Source organism: Pseudophryne corroboree, chromosome 2 (genome assembly GCF_028390025.1).
Source record: "Pseudophryne corroboree isolate aPseCor3 chromosome 2, aPseCor3.hap2, whole genome shotgun sequence".
NCBI lineage: Eukaryota > Metazoa > Chordata > Amphibia > Anura > Myobatrachidae > Pseudophryne > Pseudophryne corroboree.
In genome coordinates, this window is record NC_086445.1 from 953,998,082 (window position 1) to 954,025,179 (window position 27,098).

Sequence of the window (27,098 nt, forward strand, 5' to 3'; positions counted from 1 at the left end):
TCCACAATACAGACAAGGATTCAGGAGCTACTACACAATCAGAGTATCCATTCATGCAGCAATGCGAGTGATAGGAGCTGTGGTGTCAACATTCGACATGGTGGAATACGCTCAATTCCACTTGAGGCCCCTTCAATGTCTGATTCTTTCCAGATGGAATGGACTACATCAGACGATAAAAACTCAGACTATGGTCATTCCTCAGGAAATACGGAGGTCGTTAGCCTGGTGGCTGCAGACATCCCATCTGGACAAAGGGAGACCCTTTTGGATCTCAGAGTGGGAGATTCTGATAATGGACGCCAGTCTTCAGAGTTGGGGAGCAGTGTCAGAAAAGTGTTGCTTCCAGGGGCAGCAGACCAATAATGCCGATAAATATATTGGAACTTCGTGCCATATATATGGCACTCACTCAGGTAAAGGACATACTTCAAGGAAAACCGGTTCAGATTCGCCCGGAGAATGCAATGACCGTAGCGTACCACAGTCATCAGGGAGGGACTCGCAGCCAATAGGCAATGAAGGAGGTAAGCCGCACGTTAAGGTGGGCAGAACTTCATCATCCAGCCTTGTCCACAGTGTTCATTCCGGGAGTCCTAAACTGGGAAGCAGATTTTCTCAGTCACACGCCATTCATGCAAACGAATGAGCTTTACACCCAGAGGTTTTCCAGATACTGGTAAACAAGTGGGGGCTGCCAGAGAAAGACCTCATAGCTTCTCGTCAGAATAACAAAGGGGGTAATTCATAGTTGATCGCAGCAGCAAATTTGTTAGCGGTTGGGCAAAACCATGTGCACTGCAGGGGGGAGGCAGATATAACATTTGCAGAGAGAGTTAGATTGGGTGGGTTATTTTGTTTCTGTGCAGGGTAAATACTGGCTTCTTTATTTTTACACTGCAATTTAGATTTCAGTTTGAACACACCCACCCAAATCTAACTCTCCCTGCACATGTTATATCTGCCTCCCCCCCCCCCCCCCTGCAGTGCACACGGGTTTGCTCAACTGCTAACAAATCTGCTGCTGCAATCAGCTCTGAATTACCCCCAAAGTTACCGCATACGGGTCAATGACAAAGGATCCCAAGGCGATCTTTGTGGATGCTCTGTCAGTGAGATTGGACTTTTGTCTGGCCTATGTGTTTCCACCAATCGTCCTGTTGCCCATGGTGATACGAAAAGTCAAACAGAGAAAGGGCGCCATGACATTAATAGCTCCGGCATGGCCCAGAAGAAATTGATACACAGAATCTGCAGAGGCTGTTGGTGGATACTCCATTTTCTCTGACGTCCTAGTGGATGCTGGGAACTCCGTAAGGACCATGGGGAATAGCGGCTCCGCAGGAGACTGGGCACAAAAGTAAAGCTTTAGGACTACCTGGTGTGCACTGGCTCCTCCCCCTATGACCCTCCTCCAAGCCTCAGTTAGATTTTTGTGCCCGGCCGAGAAGGGTGCACCCTAGGGGCTCTCCTGAGCTTCTTAGTGAAAGTTTAGTTTTAGGTTTTTTATTTTCAGTGAGACCTGCTGGCAACAGGCTCACTGCATCGAGGGACTAAGGGGAGAAGAAGCGAACCTGCCTGCTTGCAGCCAGCTTGGCTTCTTAGGCTACTGGACACCATTAGCTCCAGAGGGACCGAACACAGGCCCAGCCTCGGAGCTCGGTCCCAGAGCCGCGCCGCCGGCCCCCTTACAGAGCCAGAAGCAAGAAGAGGTCCGGAAAAATCGGCGGCAGAAGACATCAGTCTTCAACAAGGTAGCGCACAGCACTGCAGCTGTGCGCCATTGTTACTCAGGCACACTTCGGTCACTGAGGGTGCAGGGCGCTAGGGGGGGGGCGCCCTGAGCAGCAATGTAAACACCTTGGCTGGCATAAATACACCACATATAACCCCCAGGGCTATATGGATGTATTTTAACCCCTGCCAGAACTCACCAAAAAGCGGGAGAAAAGGCTGCCGAGAAGGGGGCGGAGCCTATCTCCTCAGCACACGGGCGCCATTTTCCATCACAGCTCCGCTGGAAGGACGTCTCCCTGACTCTCCCCTGCAGTCCTGCACTACAGAAAAGGGTAAAAAAGAGAGGGGGGCACTAATTTGGCGCAGTTTTAATACTAACAGCAGCTATAAAGGGAAAAGCACATTTTATAGTGGTATTCCTGTCTATATATAGCGCTCTGGTGTGTGCTGGCATACTCTCCCTCTGTCTCCCCAAAGGGCTAGTGGGGTCCTGTCCTCTATCAGAGCATTCCCTGTGTGTGTGCGGTGTGTCGGTACGATTGTGTCGACATGTTTGAGGAGGAAAATGAGATGGAGGCGGAGCAATTGCCTATTATAGAGTTGTCACCCCCTAGGGAGTCGACACCTGAGTGGATGAGCTTATGGAAGGAATTACGTGACAGTGTCAGCTCTTTACGACAGACAGTTGACGACATGAGACAGCCGGCTACTCAGCTTGTGCCTGTCCAGGGGTCTCAAACGCCATCAGGGGCTTTAAAACGCCCGTTACCTCAAATGGCAGACACAGACACGGATACTGACTCCAGTGTCGATGATGAGGAGACAAACGTGACTTCCACTAGGGCCACACGTTACATGATTGAAGCAATGAAAAATGTATTGCATATCTCTGATAATACAAGTACCACTAAAAAGGGTATTATGTTTGGTGAGAAAAAACTGCCTGTAGTTTTTCCTGTATCCGAGGAATTAAATGAAGTGTGTGATGAGGCGTGGGTTTCCCCCGATAAAGAACTGATAATTCCTAAAAGGTTATTGGCATCGTACCCTTTCCCGCCAGAGGATAGGGCACGTTGGGAAACACCCCCTAGGGTGGATAAAGCGCTCACACGCTTGTCTAAACAGGTAGCACTACCCTCTCCTGATACGGCCGCCCTAAAGGAACCTGCCGATAGAAAGCTGGAGAATATCCTAAAATGTATATACACTCACACGGGTGTTATACTGCGACCAGCAATCGCCTCAGCCTGGATGTGCAGTGCGGGCCTGGCGTGGTCGGATTCCCTGACTGAAAATATTGATACCCTAGATAGAGACAGTATATTACTGACTATAGAGCATTTGAAGGATGCATTTCTATATATGCGTGATGCACAGAGGGATATTTGCCGACTGGCATCAAGAGTTAGCGCGCTGTCCATTTCTACAAGAAGAGGTTTATGGACGCGGCAGTGGTCAGGTGATGCGGATTCTAAAAGGCACATGGAAGTATTGCCTTATAAGGGGGAGGAGTTATTTGGGGTAGGTCTATCAGACCTGGTAGCCACGGCAACTGCTGGAAAATCCACATTTTTACCCCAGGTAGCTTCTCAACCTAAGAAGACGCCGTATTATCAGGCGCAGTCCTTTCGGCCCCATAAGGGCAAGCGGGCAAAAGGCGCCTCATTTCTGCCCCGTGGCAGAGGGAGAGGAAAAAGGCTGCAACAAACAGCCAGTTCCCAGGAACAAAAGCCCCCTCCCGCCTCCGCAAAGTCCTCAGCATGATGCTGGGGCTTTACAAGCGGACTCAGGCACGGTGGGGGCCCGTCTCAAGAAGTTCAGTGCGCAGTGGGCCCACTCGCAAGTGGACCCCTGGATCCTTCAGGTGGTATCTCAGGGGTACAAATTGGAATTCGAGACGTCTCCCCCTCGCCGTTTTCTAAAGTCTGCTTTACCGACGTCTCCCTCAGACAGGGAGGCAGTATTGGAAGCCATTCACAAGCTATATTCCCAGCAGGTGATAATCAAGGTACCCCTCCTACAACAGGGAAAGGGGTACCATTCCACACTATTTGTGGTACCGAAGCCGGACGGCTCGGTGAGATCAATTTTAAACCTAAAATCCTTGAACACTTACATACAAAGGTTCAAATTCAAGATGTAGTCACTCAGAGCAGTGATTGCAAACCTGGAAGAAGGGGACTATATGGTGTCTCTGGACATCAAAGATGCTTACCTACATGTCCCAATTTACCCTTCTCACCAAGGGTACCTCAGGTTTGTGGTACAGAACTGTCACTATCAGTTTCAGACGCTGCCGTTTGGATTGTCCACGGAACCCCGGGTCTTTACCAAGGTAATGGCCGAAATGATGATACTCCTTCGAAGGAAGGGAGTTTTAGTTATCCCTTACTTGGACGATCTCCTGATAAGGGCAAGATCCAGGGAACAGTTGGAAGTCGGAGTAGCACTATCTCAGATAGTGCTGCGCCAGCACGGTTGGATTCTCAATATTCCAAAATCGCAGCTGATCCCGACGACACGACTTCTATTCCTAGGGATGATCCTGGACACAGTCCAGAAAAAGGTGTTTCTCCCGGAGGAGAAAGCCAGGGAGTTATCCGAACTAGTCAGAAATCTCCTAAAACCAGGCCAAGTCTCAGTGCATCAATGCACAAGGGTCCTGGGAAAGATGGTGGCTTCTTACGAAGCAATCCCATTCGGCAGATTCCACGCAAGAACCTTCCAGTGGGATCTGCTAGACAAATGGTCCGGGTCGCATCTTCAGATGCATCAGCGGATAATCTTGTCACCAAGGACAAGGGTGTCTCTCCTGTGGTGGTTGCAGAGTGCTCATCTTCTAGAGGGCCGCAGATTCGGCATTCAGGACTGGGTCCTGGTGACCACGGATGCCAGCCTGAGAGGCTGGGGAGCAGTCACACAGGGAAGAAATTTCCAGGGCTTGTGGTCAAGCCTGGAGACATCACTTCACATAAATATCCTGGAGCTAAGGGCCATCTACAATGCTCTAAGCCTAGCAAGACCTCTGCTTCAAGGTCAGCCGGTGCTGATCCAGTCAGACAACATCACGGCAGTCGCCCACGTAAACAGACAGGGCGGCACAAGAAGCAGGAGGGCAATGGCAGAAGTTGCAAGGATTCTTCGCTGGGCGGAAAATCATGTGATAGCACTGTCAGCAGTGTTAATTCCGGGAGTGGACAACTGGGAAGCAGACTTCCTCAGCAGACACGACCTCCACCCGGGAGAGTGGGGACTTCACCCAGAAGTCTTCCACATGATTGTGAACCGTTGGGAAAAACCAAAGGTGGACATGATGGCGTCCCGCCTCAACAAAAAACTAGACGGGTATTGCGCCAGGTCAAGGGACCCTCAGGCAATAGCTGTGGACGCTCTGGTAACACCGTGGGTGTACCAGTCAGTGTATGTGTTCCCTCCTCTGCCTCTCATACCCAAGGTACTGAGAATCATAAGAAGGAGAGGAGTAAGGACTATACTCGTGGCTCCGGATTGGCCAAGAAGGACTTGGTACCCGGAACTTCAAGAGATGCTCACAGAGGACCCGTGGCCTCTACCTCTAAGAAGGGACCTGCTCCAGCAGGGACCCTGTCTGTTCCAAGACTTACCGCGGCTGCGTTTGACGGCATGGCGGTTGAACGCCGGATCCTGAAGGGAAAAGGCATTCCGGATGAAGTCATCCCTACCCTGATCAAAGCCAGGAAGGATGTAACCGTACAGCATTATCACCGTATTTGGCGTAAATATGTTGCGTGGTGCGAGGCCAGGAAGGCCCCTACAGAGGAATTTCAACTGGGTCGTTTCCTGCATTTCCTGCAAACAGGACTGTCTATGGGCCTAAAATTAGGGTCCATTAAGGTTCAAATTTCGGCCCTGTCGATTTTCTTCCAGAAAGAACTGGCTTCAGTTCCTGAAGTTCAGACGTTTGTCAAGGGGGTACTGCATATACAGCCTCCTTTTGTGCCTCCAGTGGCACTTTGGGATCTCAATGTAGTTTTGGGGTTCCTAAAATCACATTGGTTTGAACCACTCACCACTGTGGACTTAAAATATCTCACATGGAAAGTGGTAATGCTGTTGGCCCTGGCTTCAGCCAGGCGTGTCTCAGAATTGGCGGCTTTATCCTATAAAAGCCCTTACCTAATTTTTCATACGGACAGGGCAGAATTGAGGACTCTTCCTTAATTTCTCCCTAAGGTGGTTTCAGCGTTTCACTTGAACCAGCCTATTGTGGTACCTGCGGCTACTAGGGACTTGGAGGACTCCAAGTTGCTGGACGTAGTCAGGGCCCTGAAAATATATGTTTCCAGGACGGCTGGAGTCAGAAAATCTGACTCGCTGTTTATCCTGTATGCACCCAACAAGCTGGGTGCTCCTGCTTCTAAGCAGACTATTGCTCGTTGGATTTGTAGTACAATTTAGCTTGCACATTCTGTGGCAGGCCTGCCACAGCCAAAATCTGTAAAAGCCCATTCCATAAGGAAGGTGGGCTCATCTTGGGCGGCTGCCCGAGGGGTCTGCTTTACAACTTTGCCGAGCAGCTACTTGGTCAGGGGCAAACACGTTTGCTAAATTCTACAAATTTGATACCCTGGCTGAGGAGGACCTGGAGTTCTCTCATTCGGTGCTGCAGAGTCATCCACACTCTCCCGCCCGTTTGGGAGCTTTGGTATAATCCCCATGGTCCTTACGGAGTTCCCAGCATCCACTAGGACGTCAGAGAAAATAGGAATTTACTTACCGATAATTCTATTTCTCGTAGTCCGTAGTGGATGCTGGGCGCCCATCCCAAGTGCGGATTGTCTGCAATACTTGTACATAGTTATTGTTACAAAAATCGGGTTATTATTGTTGTGAGCCATCTTTTCAGAGGCTCCTCTGTTATCATGCTGTTAACTGGGTTCAGATCACAGGTTGTACGGTGTGATTGGTGTGGCTGGTATGAGTCTTACCCGGGATTCAAAATCCTTCCTTATTGTGTACGCTCGTCCGGGCACAGTATCCTAACTGAGGCTTGGAGGAGGGTCATAGGGGGAGGAGCCAGTGCACACCAGGTAGTCCTAAAGCTTTACTTTTGTGCCCAGTCTCCTGCGGAGCCGCTATTCCCCATGGTCCTTACGGAGTTCCCAGCATCCACTACGGACTACGAGAAATAGAATTATCGGTAAGTAAATTCTTATTTTTACTTCCTCAATGTCCAGATCTACTGTCTCAGGGTCCTTGTTGTTACAAGCACCTGGATCGGCTGTCTTTGAAGGCGTGGCTCTTGAGAATTCCATCCTGAAAGCACAAGGATTTTCACAACAGGAAATTCAAACAATGCTTAGAGCAAGGAAACCATCCTCTGCTCGCGTTTATTACCGAATATGGCATGCTTATATTCAATGGTGCAATGCCAGGAAGCTTACCCTAGGTCTTTCAGAGTCTCCAGAGTCCTATCATTCCTTCAGGCAGGAATGGACAAAGGTCTACAGGTGACTTCTTTGAGAGTTCAGGTGTCCGCATTGACTATGGTTTCAAAAGAAAATTGGTAACCTACAGGATGTTTGCACTTTTTTCCAAGAAATGCTCCACATCCAACCTCCTTTTGTTCCAACTACAGCGCCTTGGGATCTAAATTTAGTCCTAAAGGCACTTCAAGTTTCCCCATTTGAACCACTGAATCTTAAGTGGTTGACAGCTAAGGTTCTCTCTCTACTGGCTATTGCTTCAGCTAGAAGAGTCTCAGATTTAGAGGCGTTATTATGTCGCCCTCCTTTTCTGATTTTTCTTCCAGATAGAGCAGTTATCAGAACCAAATCCGGGTATATTCATAAGGTGGTTTCTAAGTTCCACCTTAACGAAGAAATTGTAGTTCCGACTTTCCAAGGGCCGGATCTTTCTGCGGAAGATGTATCTGTAGATGTAGTCCGGGCTTTAAGGATCTACGTGGATCATACCAGTGCCATCAGAAAGACAGACAGTCTCTTCATTCTCTATGGGTTCCACAAGAGAGGATGGCCTGCTGTTAAGCAAACACTGGCGAGGTGGCTTCGGATGACGATCTCGGAAGTTTATTCTCAAGCTGATTACCCTGTACCGGCTAATGTCTGTGCTCATTCTAATCGTAAGGTGGGTCCATCTTGGGCAGCACGCCGTGGTACCTCTGCGGAACAGATACTGTATGTTAGGCAGCCTTCCACTAACACATTCATTAGACATTATGCCTTTGATACCTGTTGCCTCTCAGGACACTGCATTCGGGCTAAGGATTCTCCTGTCCAATCAGGCACGTCCCCTCCACTAAATTTGCTTTGGGACATCCCAGTGTATATCTTGTGGATACTACTGTGGACCCTGCAGGAGAAATATGTAGTTATGGTAGACTTACCATCGATAACTCTATTTCTCCTAAGTCTACAATATCCATAAGGATCCCACCCTGACGCACCTGATTTGAGGATCCTTAAACTTACTATGCTCTTCCTTCTTGTATGGAAGTGTGTATGTATGTTCTTCTCACGTGACTAGAGCTCTCTATGATGCTCCTGCCTTGAGCTTTGAAAAATAACTTAATTGCCTGAGCAAGGAGGCGGGGATATAGGAGACTGGCCCGTTGCATTCTGGAGGGCCGAAAGTTTTGATCGATTGATGCCAATCCGCTGACGCTACCTCATATCCCAATGTATATCCTGTAGATACTGTGGACTTAGGAGAAATAGAGTTATCGACGGAAAGTCTACCATAACTACAATATCCTGTCTAATTGCTTTATAACATGGAGTTATGATTGTCTTTTTGTAACTGAATTTTAAATTGTGGGATTTTAGGTCATTCACCCTATGCCGAAGGCTATTTTTATCCTCATTTATGTTCAATTTGCGAAAGTATGTGCTGGTTCCAATACAGTCAATTAGCCAAACTATATGAAATTATACAGCACTTTGATGCAAATGAAAGGTATTTACGTGAATTTCAAAGTGAGCTAAATGAATGGTAACATATACAAAAGATGAAGTATCCATCCCTATTACCCAACGCTTTAGACAAGTTGTTCAAATGTCACCGTCGGATGTACATTTAAATGTAAATGCAGTCTTCTTTGACATTTTTCAACCTAAGCCCCAGATTTGCTAATGAGCAAATAAGGTCATTTTTGAATGAATCACTGCTGTGTGATTGCCAAGGTTGTAGACATTGCTTTTGTAGTTGAATAACCATAGAATTTTTTTAATTATATTATAGTCTAACTTAATGATTACCAGTGATGTCAGATTTTATTGGGTCTGGTTCTAAAGTGATTTTATTGGTATTAGTATTGTGCCACTTAAGTGAATAGTTTATGGAAGAGGCTTTATTTGTATGCAGTATGTAACCGTGGAGCTTTATACTGTACTCTGACTGTCATTCCCCTTGGCAATACATAGTCACCATGCAAGTAAGGCTTGTCGTCTCTACATCTGTAAAAGTCATCTCGGCCACAATGTGACAGTCTCTCTGTATCTTGATCTCCTAATTAAACATAAGGGATGATGAAGCCGTCTCGGAGAGGCACTCCACATTGGATCAAAGTATAGAAGTATGATTCGGACCATGTACTGATTATAACAGCACACAACTGATGGAAGGGAAAAGGTTAACCCTAGTAGGAGCTCCCCTGTCTCTGATGATTCCTTACACTGCTTAAAGTGAAAAATCGACTCCATACTGTACAGTAGCAACCAATTAGATATTTGCATTGTGAAACGGTCTGTATGCAAATATAAGCTAATTGCTCGTTGAGCAATTTTAGGAAGTCCTCTGTCTCCAGTGTAGAGGGGGAGAAAGTTACATTTTGCAGATAATGAGCCTAACTCAAGGTTGATTGCAAAAGCAAGATCTTTCTCTAAAGGGCAAAACAATTTTGCACTGCAGGTGGGGCAGATGTAACGTGCAGAAAGAGATATGGGTGGGCTGTGTTCAAACTGAAATCCAAATTGCAGTGTAAAAATAAAGCAGGGAAGGGGGCCCTAATTTGCACACCTTAATTAGGTAATGAGGTGCTACTCTGCTTGAGACTTAATACAATGTACAGAGGGAAAAAGTAGCAGGTGCACTGTCTCACACTAGCTCAACCTGTAATAACCAGAGGCACTTAGCATATTCCTGGCCAGGGCTATGAGCTTACCCACCGCATCAAGGTAGCCTCTCATTGGGTAAGTCCCTAACACTAACTATAGGGGTTCAGGTCCGGGGGGCAGGACACCCCAGAGCCACCCAGCTAGACAACCCCAGGGCATCGCAAGAGTGATACAAATAAAGAGTTAAAGAGGTAGGAGCAGCTGCTGCTGCATGTGTGAGTAATGTGAGGAGTAAAAGAAAATAATGTGAAAGTGTTACATATATATAAGACAAACTAAGTGCTCTAGTGTAATGAAAGTGTTAAATTGCGATGCCCCAGGGACGTCCAGCCACGGCAGGCACAGGGAGCCCAGCACCCCAGAGAATCCCCCCAATATTGACTGCCATAGTAAACCAAAATGTAGGAGTCTTACCTCAGTGTGCTCATTCTACATATGCAGGCAAAGTGCTAGACTATTTAAAATCAGTGAGGGTAGGTGGGGCAGGGTGCTAAATTAGGATGAAGGTGTCTCCTACCTTCAAAAAATATGTATAAATACATCAGTTACAAAGGGAAGGGAGCCCTAATTTGCACACCTTAATTAGGTAATGAGGTGCTACTCTGCTTGAGACTTAATACAATGTACAGAGGGAAAAAGTAGCAGGTGCACTGTCTCACACTAGCTCAACCTGTAATAACCAGAGGCATTTAGCATATTCCTGGCCAGGGCTATGAGCTTACCCACCGCATCAAGGTAGCCTCTCATTGGGTAAGTCCATAACACTAACTACACGGGTTCAGGGACGGGGGGCAGGACACCCCAGAGCCACCCAGCCCGGACCTGAACCCCTATAGTTAGTGTTAGGGACCCAATGAGAGGCTACCTTGATGCGGTGGGTAAGCTCATAGCCCTGGCCAGGAATATGCTAAGTGCCTCTGGTTATTACAGGTTGAGCTAGTGTGAGACAGTGCACCTGCTACTTTTTCCCTCTGTAAAAATAAAGCAGCCAGTTTTTACCCTGCACAGAAACAAAATAACCCACCCAAATCTAACTCTCTCTGCACATGTTATATCTGCCCCACCTGCACTGCACATGGTTTTGCCCATTAGAGAGAGATTTTGCTTTTGTGATCAACCCCTGAATTAGGCCCAGTGTTAGGAAGACTAAACAGTTGCCACTATAGTGCCCACGTGTGAATGTGCGATTGGGAAATAGGAGAAACAAGGATAAACTGTGACAAGAAAGATTAGGGAGAATTTGCTCTATAGTGTTGTGGCTGATAGAAAAAAATGTACCATGTATATATTGGTTTAGAAATGTATTCTATTATATATAAGGTATTACAGGTGTTTCCGACATAAAGGGCCAAATGCGGGCAGCTCCAGCAGCTTTTAGCAAACTGTTGTGGGCTGCATCTTTGTAGCGGTCTGCCGCTGCTGAGTGGGTTGTTGTTACTAGGTGGCAACTGGGAGGCAGGATGGCAATTGGTTATTAGAGAACTATGTCGTCGGTGTGCTGTGGTACTGCAGCCCAGAGTGATCCCAAATTCAGCCACATCTCCTGCACCTGGCATAGGATAGATGTAACTGCTAATCCTAGTAATGCACAGGGAATGGGATGCTGGCGGTCAGCATACCGACGCTGGAACCCCAGCAGCTAGAGTGCCGGCAGGGGGCAAGTGCAACAAAGCACCTTGCGGGCTCGGTGCCCTGCTGCGCTCGCCACAGGTTCTATTCCCACTCTGAGTGTCGTGGACACCCACAAGTGGGAATAGCCCCTGTTAGTCGAGATTCCGACCGGCTACATTGTCAGTGGTCGGGATTCTGGTGTCAGTATCCTGACCACCGGGATACCGACTGCCGGCTATGTAACTACATCCCCTAGTAACGATCACTGCTCTGCTGAAGTAGTGTGATCGCATAGGTGAGGAAATAGTCACATTTAGTATTCTGTTGTCAGTTGGGGTTCGGGTCGTTGGGTCGACATGTACTAGGTCGATAGATGAAAAGATCGACATGAGTTTTTGGACTTTTTTTTGGTGTTGTTTTCTTCGTAAAGTGACGGGGAACCCCAGTTAGTGCACCGTGCTCGCCATGCTTCAGGTTACCGTTCCAATCGTAGTCCACGTGGATCGTCAAGTATGGAAAAAGAAAAAGTGAAAAACTCATGTCAACCTTTTGACCGGTCGACCTACTGACCATGTCGACGTGATGCATGTCGACCATCAGTGGCCGACCTAATGACTGTCGACCTAAGCTGTGTCGACCTAACGACCGTATCCCCTCAGTTGGCATCCAAAATTCTGTTCTTATTGTGTGTGACTCGGGATCAGGCTCATAGTGATATTTCCTATATTTCAGAAGTAGTAACACCTTGCATGTGGCAGCTATATATAATAATAGGAATAGCACAGGTAGTGAGTGTGTTGTATTGGCTTCCACTCTGCGTCAATAGCCGCATACCCTCCAACATTTTACACTAAAAAAAGGTACAAATTAGGAAAGGGGGCATGGCCACGGGTAAAGGGGGTGTGGCCATGCCCCCTTTCCTATACTTTCAATTGAGATTTAGTGAGTGAAAATTCGGTACAAAGCCCTTTTTGGCTGGTACAGACCATAAAAAAAAAACGGCCAAAAAGGTACAGTTGGAGGGTATGTAGCTGTTTGATGACAAGTTTGATATGTGCAAGTGCCTCAAAAGTACCTAAAACCACTTGTTGGCTACTGTACTTAGCGGGTCTATTCAATTAGTGCCGGTATTTCCGTCAGTCGGCCAATCGCTTTGCAAATAAATCCTCACTGTGCAACATCACCGGAGGACCTTGGTACGCACACAGTCTGACCATGACACATACGCAGTCGGACGATTAATCACTCAACTGCGTTGTCGTTTGCATTGCGTATTCTCTGAATAAGGCTCAGGGAACAAAGGGCATAATTCAGACCTGATCGCAAAAGCAAAATCTTTATCTAATGGGCAAAACCATGTGCACTGCAGGGGGGGCAGATATAACATTTGCAGAGAGAGTTAGATTTGGGTGGTTTCTATTGTTTCTGTGCAGGGTAAATACTGGCTGCATTATTTTTACACTGCAGTTTAGATTTCAGTTTGAACACACCCCACCCAAGTCTAACTCTCTGCACATGTTTTATATCTGCCTCCCCCCCTCCCCCTGCAGTGCACATGGTTTTGCCCATTAGAGAAAAAGTTTTCTGCTGCAATCAGGTCTGAATTAGGCCTAAAGTACAGTACTATGGAGATGAATATGGATTTTTTGGGGGGTGCATGAATTCAATTTGTCATTTCAACTGCAAAGAACTTCATAGCAACATTTGCCGTGAGGGTCATAACTGTTTATTTATTTTTTTATTTCAATTAGTGTGACAAAAATGTTTTAGCAACAATATAACATTAGCCAGACAAGGTCATCCTACTGATGCGGAATTGAACGTTGATGCATCACCCTGCATTGTATTGCAGACATTTTGTTAGCAAAGAAGCAAATTGCATTTTAACTAGGCCAGTTAATAACATTCATAAACTTTAAACTATTCTATATCTTCTATGGTTCTCATTTAATTAAGTTAAAAAGCAAATTGATCTGTTTAGTATCATTTGCATTCCCTTATTGTGATGTTTTATGCTTCATTATGCATTCATGATGTGTAATATATCATTTTGTTTGGGCATTTATGTTCCATATCTCTGTATAGGAAAAGTAGTTTAATAAGTAATTAACCTTATACAGTAGATACAGCCACACTTACTGCTTTGCTATTGTTGGGGGAAGAGGGATCATTGCACTTCTGCTATAGAATTCAGTGGACAGACGTCCAAGACAAGAAGGAAAGCCACTAAAACCTAGTCAAACTGTAACGTTAAACTGTAAATTAAATGTATTCGTTTTTATCACAAGGCGAAGCCATTTAAAAACTTGCAATAGATATTTGTTGTCTAATTAGCTACTTTTAAAAGATCTCTGCTATAATTTGAGCTTATAACTTGATGCTCAGCTTCTCAGTAGTGTTTACGGACCAGTGGTCTAACCAAACTGCATTATGGGAAAAAGATACCAGTACTTTTATGACAATAATTGTTAACCCTTTACAGTGGCAAACGCAGGATTTGTACAGGGGGGTTTCCAAATGAAGTCCACAATCTCACACTCTGTGGAACATTACAGCAAGTACGGGAGTCTGGGGGAGCGGTAGAAGAATCTAGTAACGACCCTGGACATTAATGTAAACATTGTTCTTTTTATACACTGAATACTGTAAGGAAACAGTATTAATATTTAACACTTCCTATAGATGGTCTCTAGTATAGGCTGTATCATTTAAATAAGTAGTCAGGAAAATGTTAAACATACCATTATACAGTGGTTCCCAAACTGTGTGCCTAGGCACCATGGGGTGCCATGAGGCCCTTGCAGGGGTGGCTCGGTTGATGGTCTAGGACCATATCAAATTACTTTATGGTCAAAGTGATAGGCAAAACCAGTGCTGGTGACTGCCAATCATATAATGTGTAAAATCAGAAGCACAACTGTACACCACCACATACAGTAACTGACCCTAAGGAGGACAGGTAGGTACAATTTGCTTAATTTAATAATTTTTTTCAAAATTTATCATTTACAATCTTTTATCATAGGGGTACAGTAAAAGAATGCTGATAATCGGGGGTGCCATGATTCAAGAATGTTTCGGAACCACTGCCATAATAAATAAATACACAAACATAATAGAACAAGTACTGCATTTTTTAAGCACACATTCTCCCACTATGGTAAGGCTCCTGTCTCTTTTTCCTAATAGCTACTCTCTGGTTCAGTGCCCTGATTGAGGACTCAGAACCACACACACAGCACACTTGGTAGAAGAAGCTACTACCACTGGGCATATGCAGCAGCTCTGCTCTGTCCCCTACACTCCATGACGTGGTTGTAGCTCTAATAATTCTATTATATACCATTGTTATCGTTGTCATAATTAGAGCCACTTGCCAAGAGAAGGGGCATTTCCGGGCAACTGGAAACACCGCCTGCTTTTGCCTATGCTTTAGTTATAGAACTTTTTTTTATCTTTTTGCTTTTTCTTTTGTCCAAGAGGATACTGAGGATCCATTTAGTACCATGGGGTATAGACGGGTCCACTAGGAGCCATGGGCACTTTAAGAATTTGATAGTGTGGGCTGGCTCCTCCCTCTATGTCCCTTTTACCAGACTCCGTTTAGAAAATATGCCGGAGGAGCCGGTCACGCTTATGGAAGCTCCTGAAGAGTTTTCTGCATTTATTTTTTTGTTTGTTATTTTCAGGCAGGACTGAATGGCAACAGCCTGCCTGCTTCATGGGACTTAGGGGGGGGAACGGCCCAACCTCTTGAAGGGTTAATGGTCCCGTTCCCCGCTGACAGGACACTAGCTCCTGAGGGAACTATTCACAAGCCCCACCACGGCGAGCGTACATTCCGGCAGAACGCCGCCACTCCTAACAGAGCCAGAAGAGTGGTGAGTACTAAGCCGGCATCCCGGTTAGCGGGTCGCTGGCCATTATGGCTGCATGAGGGTACGGAGACGTGCAGCTTCTGACCGGGGCGGACTGCATCTCCAGACTCAGTACTCAGTGCAGACGCACAGCTTCTGAGGGGACGAACGGAGTCTCGGTACACTGTACACAGTACCCACACTGGCAAACACAGACTAAATTGTCCCGTGACGAGAAAGAGATGCAATACTTAAGTTAGTCTGTGGATGAGTTTATGAACAGAGACTCAGTCCCCAAACCAGCGTCTCAGACCCCTACCATTTGTCCGCAAAAACGTTCTCTCTCCCATATCCTGCAGTCTGACTTGGATGATCAAGGGTCAGACGTGGAGTAGGGGGAGATGGATTTAGAGGGGGGATGCTGCACTTTCACAGGGAATAGAGGCTCTTATAGAAGCTATCAGAGACGTTCTACAGATTCCTGTTAAGGTGTTAGAAGAGTGTGAGGAATCTTATTTTAATGTAAAAAAAAGAAGTCCTCAGTCACGTTTCCTGTATCAAAGGAACTGAATACCCTGTTAGAAGAAATGTGGGTTAATCCCGATAGGAAATTTCAGATCCCTCAAAGGTTACTTTCATCCTTTCCTATTCCTCCCGAGGACAGGGAAAAATGGGAAAATCCACCGATAGTGGATGCATCAGTATCCAGGCTGTCACGGAAAATAGTGTTGCCTGTCCCTGGTGCAGCCTCCCTGAAAGACATGGCTGCTCGTAAAATTGAGAACACACTCAAATCCTTGTATACGGCTGCTGGGGTGGCCCAAAGACCCACTATAGCATGTGTGTGGATTACTAAAGCCATTGCTAAATGATCAGGTAATCTAATTGAGGGGTTGGATCCTTATCTAGGGGGGAGATTGTTTTACTCCTGCAACATATACAGGACTCTGCAAACTTTATGGTGGAAGCCATAAAAGAAGTAGGTTTGCTTAATGCACCCACCACTTCTATGGCAGTGTCAGTACGCAGGGGGTTATGGCTACGCCAGTGGACTGCGGACTCAAGGAAAGGCATGGAAGGCCTACCCTTCAAAGGAGAGGCCTTATTTGGAGATGAACTAGACAAATGGTTCTCCAAAGCTACTGCGGGTAAGTCCACGTATCTTCCTTCTGCAGCTCCCCCAGCCAGGAAGAACTGCTCAGGACCTAATCTACAGTCCTTTCGGACTGGCAAGTTTCAGAGAAAAACCAGAGGTTCTTTTACTGCCACCAGAGGCGCTAGAGGTAAACCACGCAAACCAGCAGATGCCGGTTCTCAGGAACAGAGCTCTAGCTCTGCTTCCTCAAAGCCTTCAGCATGACGGTGGGCCGTGATGCCTGGATGACTGGCAGGAGGGAGCCCGACTAAAGTTTTTCTGTCACATCTGGATAACATTATGCCAGGATCCCTAGATCTTAGATCTCATTTCCCGTCTGTGGTTAGATGTAAAATATCTTACGTGGAAGACCGTCACAGTGTTGGCCTTGGCTTCAGCAAGACGTGTGTTGGAGCTGGGGACGTTGTCTCACAAGAGCCCCTATTTAATTTTCCGTGAGGGCAGAGCTGAACTCAGGACTCGTCAGCAATTTCTTCCTAAGGTGGTGTATGCGTTTCACATCAACCAACCCATTGTGGTTCCGGTTGTTACCAACACCTCTGTTACTTCAAAGTCTTTGGATGTTGTGAGGGCTTTGAAGGTCTATGTGAAGAGAACAGCTCGTCACAGGAAATCTGAATCACTGTTTGTCCTTTACGATCCCAATAAGATTGGGTGTCCTGCTTCAAAGCAGTAAATTGCGCGCTGGATCAGGCTTACTATCCAGCATGCTTATTCCACGGCAGGATTGATGGTTCCTAAATCTGTACAGGCCCACTCGACTAGGTCGGTGGGTTCTTCTTGGGCGGCATCGCTTTCCTCTTGTTTGTGTGTGCTGGTTCGGAAACTCACCACTGTCCTTTTATCGTTCTCTCAAAGGATGTCCGTCTCCTCGGGCACAGTTTCCTAGACTGAGACCTGGTAGGAGGGGCATAGAGGGAGGAGCCAGCCCACACTATCAAATTCTTAAAGTTCCCATGGCTTCTAGTGGACCCGTCTATACCTCATGGTACTAAATGGATCCCCAGTATCCTCTATGAACTACGAGAAAAGGATTTACCGGTAGGTAATTAAAATCCTATTTTATTTGCTATCCAAATTAAGTTCTATACAAATGTATTTTTCAGTATAAGGTCACGTTTACAGAAATTGGTTACAGTTCGTATCGCTGCTGCTTCCAAAGTGAAAATATAGGAATGCCTCAGGAGCGCCTGAGGGAAAAAGATGTCTGCTGCCACCGGAGATAATCTGCAAAACCATTGTCAACCTTGAGGTTACTCAGATTGTCCTTTCAGTTTTTCCTCAACAGAGGCCAGCCCCGCCCCTATCAAGCCACAAAATGGCCGCAATCTGTCAGTCAGGCAACGATTCAGTGGGCACTGCATGCAGCGATGCGGGACTCGTTCTGCACATTCACAGAACAGGTCCTACACAGGTGCCCATCCACTGGGTTTGCGCACATCTCTGAATTAGGCCCTTTGTTCAGTTGACTTGAATTTAATTCCCTGTTAAAATTAATTTAACAAATATATACATAAGCATAGAAAATTAGTGGTGTTTGTTTTATATTTTTATGGTACTTGTGTGTAACAAGTTATAGTAGGTGTTTAAAATGAACTTAAACTGTGAATAATACATTTTCACAGGTTGAACTCTCCACAGTACGTTCTGATTGCATCGTTTTTATAGCTCCTGTAACATAGAACCCCTCTTATCACAATTGTGTGCACATGCTTAATATTCATTATAGGACCCACCATACTGTACGAAACTCCAGCTATTGAAAACCCAAAATGGTGCCTATTTCTAATTAGCGTATGGTGTGTGGAATTTTTAAGGCTAAGAGAAGTATAATCCATGACTAATGATTTATAATTCAGACTTCAAAGCTAAAACCTTGTGTTTAAATACTGTATATTTAAAAAAAAAAAAAAATGTACCAACAATATTATGTGCTGATACATCATGTGTGCCATTTATAAAACCATAGATTGTCCTTAGTGCATAGATGCCATCTACATGTGGTAGCACATACATGTTGTCACACTGACATGGCTAAATTAGAGTAGTGTATTTGCAGTCATATGTAGGATGGAATCAATCTAGAGACTACTGGCGGAGGCTGGTTTTCATAGAATGGGTATAGCCCTAGTATATGAAAGTTGGTTATTGGGGATGGTATCTGTCACTTAGACATGTTGACGTGAGAGAAGGCAAGGTGATCTTCTGTGCTGGCAGAATTTTTTATTTTTTAATAAAGTAGTTTGGATAGTCAGTCTCCCCCATATTTGGGGAGTTGTGGCTGTGTCAGTAGGCATCACAGTGGCAAGAGATATTGTTTTTGTTAGTTATACACCCAAGGAGAGTTGTGGGATTCTTTAACAGATGCATGAACTTATTGATATCTCCTATTTGGTTTGGAGAGAACCTACTCACCATTTGCCAGGTTTTTACAGGTGATCCTCCTCTACTCCCTTCTTCCCTGTGCAATGGCAGTCATTGCACAGGGAAGTACATTCATGAGGCGGAAGGTGGAGAGTGGAGTACACAGGATATCAAAGTAACTGCACAGGGGCACATTTTAATAATGACTACATGAAATAATAAAATTTAAAGTTTGGTTTTGAGCCCTCTTATATTTGTCCACATTTGTTTGTAAAATGTAAACACATTAACTTTAAATATGTTTGATGCAGTTTTATTGAGTAACTTCAGATAGATAGGTAGATATATATATATATATATATATATATATATATATATATATATACAGATGTAGCCGCACTCATCGTGGCTACATTCAGGCGCATTCTAGGCTTGTTTGCCGCGACTGCGTGCATGTCTCAGACACGCATGCACCCCATTTACAGTGAATGGGGTGGCAAAAGAGGCAGCCCGGCGTGCGCACACCTAGCCACACCGGGAATGCATGTCCCGGCAGGATGTAGCCGCGATGAGCGTTGCTACATCTTTATATACCTGTAGGGGTTTTAAAATTGCCAGCGAGATCATCTCCCGGCAGAATCCTCATAACACCTGCTACACTACACTTCACAGTGGTGGGATCTCGCTCAAAAGTGTTCGCCTGTTCGCTAGTCCATAGGGTAGCGACCACTTTTTTGTGCAAATTGGGGAGCAGATCAGCCAGGCGAAGGGTACAAATCGGGCTGCCATTGCTGCAACATTTTAACGCACCCTTCACCCTCGATTGAATCCCCCCCTTCATAATCTGCTGGCCTTCCACTTCTTATAAAGTTTGGTATCATTATATTATTTTGACCAGTTTATAAATACCTAGACACTGATGTTCAAATAAATGAGTTCATAATGTATAATTTAAATCACACAACTGTGACCACTATTCGCTATTGGGAATAAACCCCTGTGAATGTAAAAATATGAACAATCTCAATTGAACCAACTGCGCTTAGGGTTCACATATGCATAAAAAATATATATATGCCATGGTGTAACAATTGTATATATTTTTCTCTGACGTCCTAGTGGATGCTGGGTACTCCGTAAGGACCATGGGGTATAGACGGTCTCCGCAGGAGACTGGGCACTCTTAAGAGAAAGATTAGGTACTATATCTGGTGTGCACTGGCTCCTCCCTCTATGCCCCTCCTCCAGACCTCAGTTAGTATCTGTGCCCGGCCAGAGCTGGATGCACCCTAGGGGCTCTCCTGAGCTTCCTAGAAAAGAAAGTATTTGTTAGGTTTTTTATTTTCAGTGAGAGCTGCTGGCAACAGACTCACTGCTACGTGGGACTGAGGGGAGAGAAGCGAACCTACCTGCTTGCAGCTAGCTTGGGCTTCTAAGGCTACTGGACACCATTAGCTCCAGAGGGATCGAACACAGGCCCAGTCCTCGGTCGTCCGGTCCCGGAGCCGCGCCGCCGTCCCCCTTGCAGAGCCAGAAGAACGAAGAGAAGTTGAAAATCGGCGGCTGAAGACTCCGGTCTTCATTAAGGTAGCGCACAGCACTGCAGCTGTGTGCCATTGCTCCCTTAGCACACCACACACTCAGGTCACTGATGGGTGCAGGGCGCTGGGGGGGGGGGGGGTGGCACCCTGGGCAGCAATTAGATTACCTTACTTGGCGAAAAGCACATAATACAGTCTGATAAACTGTATATGTGCATTAACCCCCGCCATTAAAGTACATAAAAGGACAGAAGCCCGCCGCTGAGGGGGCCGGGCCTTCTTCCTCAGCACACCGGCGCCATTTTCTCTTCACAGCTCAGCTGGAAGGAAGCTCCCCAGGCTCTCCCCTGCAGTATCCTGGTACACAAAGGGTAAAAAATAGAGGGGGGGCACATAAATTTAGGCGCAAAACTGTGTATATAAGCTGCTATAGGGGAAAAATCACTCAGTATAGTGTACATCCTTGTATTATATAGCGCTGTGGTGTGTGCTGGCATACTCTCTCTCTGTCTCTCCAAAGGGCCTGGTGGGGGAACTGTCTTCAAATAGAGCATCCCCTGTGTGTGTGGTGTGTCGGTACGCGTGTGTCGACATGTCTGAGGTAAAAGGCTCCTCTAAGGAGGTGATAGAGCGGATAAGTTTGTGGGAGGGTGTCTCCGTCAACTACGCCGACACCTGTTTGGATATGTGTAAGTGCTGAGGTAAAATTATTGCACAAAAGGTTAGGGAACAGAAAGGAAATCTACCCTGGTCTGTCCCTATATCACAGAGTCCTTCAGAGTCTCTCTATGTTCACTATCCAAAATAACAAAGTATCGACACGGAGTTTAACTCCACTGTCGACTACGATAATGCAAAGTTACAGCCAAGAGGGCTAAAAGATATTCAATATATGATTATTGGAATAAAAGATGATTTGCATATCACTGATGACTCATCTGTCCGTGACACGAGAGTACACAGGGGAAGAATGCTGAGGTAAATTTCCCTCCTCTCATGAGGAAAAAGAGCGGGAATCTCCAGACAAGAGACGGCAGCTTCCCACAAGAGAATTCTCAGGCTGTATCCTTTCCCCACTAGGGCCAGGATGTGTTGAGAATCTTCCCCTTGGGTGTCCTGTTTGCACTAGCTATTCTCAGGGATCCTGCAGATAGCGTGCACATTCTAGTATACTACCCAGACCGGCGATTGTGTCGGCATGGGTTTATAGCGCTGTGGCAGCGTGGACAGGTACCTTATCAGCAGAGATTGAGACCCTAGTATGCATATAAATATTTTAAGATGCTGTCTTAAGTGATAGATATATAATTATAAAGCATGCCCAAAGAGACATGAGTATACTGGGTCCTAGAGACAAAAGCTATGTCGATTTCTGCTTGACGTGTCCTGTAGAATATACATTGGACAGATGATGCCGACTTAAGAGGCATATGGAAGGCTGAGGATTGTGTGGAGAAAGGTTCTCGGGCCTGGTCTCCACAGTTATAGCTGGTAATTCTGAGATTTTGCCTTATATTCCTGCACAGCCTAGGAAAGCACGACATTATTAAATGCAGCTTTTCGAATAAAGAAACAAGAAAGTCTGAGGTGCGTCCTTTCTTGTCAGAGCCGGGGGCAGAGGAAAGAAGCTGTACAACACAGCTAGTCCCCAGGAACAGAAGTCCTCCCCGGCCTCTACAAAAATCCACCGCATGTTGCTGGGGCTCCACAGGCGGAGCTAGGCCCGGTGGGGACACGCCTTCGTAAGTTCAGCCACAAGTGGGTTCACTCCCTGTTAGATCCCTGGGCAATAGAAATTGTATCGCAGGGATACAGGCTGGACTGTGAGAAGATGCCCCCTCACCGAGGACCCGGCGGGCTTCCCCCCAAGAGAGGAAGCCAGTGTTAACTGCAATTCGTAAAATGTATCTTCAACAGGTGGTGGTCAAGGGTCCCTTCCTTCAACAAGAGGGTGTTATTATTCGACCATGTTATAATCCCGAAACCAGACGGTTCGGTTAGACCCATATTGAATTAAAATCCCTGAACATATACCTGAAAAGGTTCAGGTTCAAGATGGAATCGCTAAGAGCGGTCATTGCATGCCTGAAATGAATCGGGACATAAGGGATGCATACCTTCATGTCCCCATTTATCCACCTCATCAGGCGTACCTCAGAATTGCGGTACGGGATTGTCATTACCAATTTCACCAAGGTAATGACTGATATGATGGTGCTCCTGCGGAAGCAAGGTGTCACTATTATCACATACTTGGATGATCTCATAAAAGCGAGATCAAGAGAGCAGTTGCTGGACAGCGTATCACCTTCTCTGGAAGTGAAACGGCAACACGACTGGATTCTATATATTCCAAAGTCGCAGTTGGTTCCTACAGCTCATCTGCCTCGCCTAGTCATGATCCTAGACACAGACCAGAAGAGGGTTTATCTCCCGATAGAGAGAGCTCAGGAGCTCATGACACTGGTCAGGAATCCATTGAAAACCAAAACAGGTGTCAGTGCATCACTGCACTCGAGTCCTGGGAAGGATGATGGCATCATACGAGGCCATCCCCTTCGGCTGGTTCCATGCAAGGACAATGGAACTTACTGGACAAGTGGTCCGGATCACATCTTCAGATGCATCGGTTAATCACCCTATCCCCCAGGGCCAGGGTGTCTCTCCTGTGGTGGCTGCGGAGTGCTCACCTTCTCGAGGGCCGCTGATTCGGCATTCAAGACTGGGTCCTGGTGACCACGGATGCAAGCCTCCGAGGGTGGGGGGCAGTTACACAGGGAAGAAAATTCCAAGGTTTGTGGTCAAGCCAACAGACTTGCCTTCACATCAATATCCTGGAACTAAGGGCCATATACAACGCCCTAAGTCAAGCGGAGTTCCTGCTTCGCGACCAACCGGTTCTGATCCAGTCAGACCGCAGGGGCTCATGTAAACCGCCAGGGCGGCACAAGGAGCAGGGTGGCGAGGGTAGAAGCCACCAGAATTCTTCGCTGGGCGGAGAAACAAGTAAGCGCACTGTCAGCAGTGTTCATTCCGGGAGTGGACACGACCTCCACCCGGGAAAGTGGTGACTTCATCAGGAAGTCTTCACGCAGTTTTGCAAATTGATGGAAACTGCCTCAGGTGGACTACATGGCGTCCCACCTCAATAAAAAGATAAAAAAGGTTTTACGCTGGGTCAAGGGACTCTCAGGCGATAGCTGTGGTCGCACTAGTAACACCGTGGGTGTTCCAGTCGGTCTATATATTCCCTCCTCTTCCTCTCAGACCCAAGGGCTGAGAATTGTAATAAACGGAGGAGTGTGAACAATATTCTTTGCTCCGGATTGGCCAAGAAGGACTCGGTACCCGGAACTGCAAGAAATGCTCTCAGAGGACCCATGGCCTCTGCCTCTCAGTCAGGACATGTTGCAACAGGGACCCTGTCTGATCCAAGACTTACCGCGGCTGCGTTGGACGGCATGGCGGTTGAACGCCGGATCCTTGCGGAAAAGGGCATTCCGGATGCAGTTATTCCTACGCTGATAAAGGCTAGGAAAGACTTGACAGCAAGACTTTTTCACTGTATATGGCGAAAATAGGTTGCTTGGTGTGTGGCCGGGAAGGCCCTACAGAGGAATTCCAGGGGGGTCGATTCCTGCACTTCCTACAGTCAGGAGTGACTATGGGCCTAAAATTAGGATCCATAAAGGCCAAGATTTCGGCCCTATCCCTTTTTCTCTCAAAAAGAACTGGCTTCACTGCCTGAAGTTCGGACGTTGTTAAAGGGGTGCTGCATATTCAGCCCCTTTTGTGCCTCCAGTGGCACCTTGGGATCTTAACGTGTGTTGGATTCCTAAAATCACACTGATTTGAGCCACTTAAGACCGTGGAGCTAAAATATCTCACGTGGAAACTAAAGTGGTCATGCTTTTGGCCTTAGCTTGGACTAGGCGTGTGTCAGAATTGGCGGCTTTGTCATGTAAAAGCCCATATCTGATCTTCCATATGGAAAGGGCAGAATGGAGGACTCGTCCCCAATTTCTCCCTAAGGTGGTATCATCGTTTCATTTGAACCAACCTATTGTGGTGCCTGCGGCTTCTAGGGACTTGGAGGATTCCAAGTTGCTGGACGTAGTCCGGGCCCTGAAACTTTGTTTCCAGGACGGCTAGAGTCAGAAAAACTGACTCGCTATTTATCCTGCATGCACCCAACAAGCTTGGGTGCTCCTGCTTCAAAGCAGACTATTGCTCGCTGGATCTGTAGCACCATTCAGCTTGCACATTCTGCGGCTGGACTGCCGCATCCTAAATCAGTAAAAGCCCATTCCACGAGGAAGGTGGGCTCTTCTTGGGCGGCTGCCCGAGGGGTCTCGGCTTTACAACTTTGCCGAGCTGCTACTTGGTCGGGTTCAAACACTTTTGCAAAATTCTACAAGTTTGATACCCTGGCTGAGGAGGACCTTGAGTTTGCTTATTCGGTGCTGCAGAGTCATCCGCACTCTCCCGCCCGTTTGGGAGCTTTGGTATAATCCCCATGGTCCTTACGGAGTACCCAGCATCCACTAGGACGTCAGAGAAAATAAGAATTTACTCACCGGTAATTCTATTTCTCGTAGTCCGTAGTGGATGCTGGGAGCCCGTCCCAAGTGCGGACTCTCTGCAATACATGTATATAGTTATTGCTTAACTAAAGGGTTATTGTATGAGCCATCTGTTGAGAGAGGCTCAGTTATTGTTCATACTGTTAACTGGGTATAGTTATCACGAGTTGTACAGTGTGATTGGTGTGGCTGGTATGAGTCTTACCCTTGATTCCAAATCCTTTCCTAGTAATGTCAGCTCTTCCGGGCACAGTTTCCCTAACTGAGGTCTGGAGGAGGGGCATAGAGGGAGGAGCCAGTGCACACCAGATATAGTACCTAATCTTTCTTTTAAGAGTGCCCAGTCTCCTGCGGAGCCCGTCTATACCCCATGGTCCTTACGGAGTATCCAGCATCCACTACGGACTACGAGAAATAGAATTACCGGTGAGTAAATTCTTATTATTTTTATTTATTGTTGTATTAAAGCACCCACTGTGTAAATTCGATCTTATATAGGATCAAGCAAGTGCTGTTATTATAATTCGTATTTCGGCTTCTGACCAGCATTAACTACAACCTTGTGAGTTCTCTACAATAATAATACCAGCAATATCATTGCCTGTGGGAGACACTGAATTATTCAAGTATTTATGGGGTTAAAACGCACTACCCCTGACTCTCATACAGTATGATGGTTATTTAAGATATCCACAGCCAAATGTTACATTACATATTGTGTTTTTATTAAATTTTACACAAAGTATCATGGCAAGATATGTTTCTTTAAACTCCTTTACTGTGCACAGTATCTTTTATATTCTTTGTTTTAAACTTGATATTTAATTATTGACTGCAAAAACAAAAAAATAAATATATACAATTGTTACACCGTGGCATGTATATATATGTATGTATATATATATATATATATATATATATATGTGTGTATATATATATATATATATATATATATCATATGTGAACCCTAAGCGCAGTTGGTTCAATTGAGATTATATTATTTTTGTCCGATAATCATGTTCCTTAATACTTTGATTCTAAGTATATGATCATATTGGATACTGATTCCGCAGAATTTGGAGGACATCAAAGGCTCGAACACAGAACAGAATTCTTTACTGAGAATGTCCCTTTTAATAATCGTCCATATTCAATTTTGGTAAGTACAACTTAAATTACGGTACATTGGATGCTTAAAGGAGGACAGCGTTAAATCAGATGTTTAATGTATGTAAATGTATAGCTCTAAATGACTGGTTGTAATGACAATTCCTGCATTACAAATGAAGCCTTTGTTATCTTGGCTGGCTGAGGCGTTAGTCGCGATCGGGCATACGCAATGTGCCTGGGCGCAAGGAGCCACGCCTAGTCGTAGGGAGGCGCGCCTAGTCGTAGGGAGGTGCACAGAGCGTTTGGCGTTACCTAAGTGTAATATCTGCCATCATCCACAAGATGTTGCTTTTTTAAACTCACCATTGCACATGTGTGTGGTCTCCATTAAAATACAATATCGAACTACAACGTAAGAACTACTTTACTGGTGGGTCTCATTACGCTATAATATGCTACAGTATTGTACTGTATGTCATACAGTATATTACAGCGTACAGATGCAATACAGTAGTACCGTATATACAGACGCAGACAAACGTGATAAAACCACAGTATAGCATACTTGCCTACCCTCCCGGAATGGCCGGGAGGCTCCCGAAAATCGGGTGAATCTCCCGGCCCCCCGGAAAGGTCGGCAAGCCTCCTGCTTTCCCCCTCGGCCGCCCGCAGCAGAGAACAAGCGGGCGGCCCGAGGGGGTCCGATGACGCGATTCGCGCTGAATCGCGTCATCGTAGCTCCGCCCCCCGCTATGCAGCGGCTCGTTTCTCGGCACAGCACAGCGGGGGGGAGGAGTCACGATGACGCGACCCTGATGTTACGCCCCCGGACAGCCCTTCCTGCTGCCGGCCACGCCCCCGGACCGCCTATCCTGTGCCTGCCACTCCCCCCATACACCTACAACGCTGCCTCCTCCCGGAGGAGGAGGCAGCAAAGTAGGTAACTATGCAGTATAGTCTGTTGACATTAGGAATATGTGAGCATCCAAGTCCTGCAGACAAATCAACACGTAGTGTATACAGAC

At 46.2% G+C, this 27,098-nt stretch overlaps 1 protein-coding gene across 2 annotated transcripts in view; it reads left to right on the forward strand.

The window, feature by feature from the left end:
* Positions 1–27,098, forward strand: part of GBE1 (1,4-alpha-glucan branching enzyme 1) — a 446,779-nt gene that overhangs the window by 410,581 nt on the left and 9,100 nt on the right. For both annotated transcript variants that reach the window (XM_063956309.1, XM_063956310.1), the window contains exon 16: positions 26,003–26,122. In XM_063956309.1, coding sequence (XP_063812379.1) covers positions 26,003–26,122 — 120 coding nt within the window. The remainder of the gene's footprint in view (positions 1–26,002; positions 26,123–27,098) is intronic.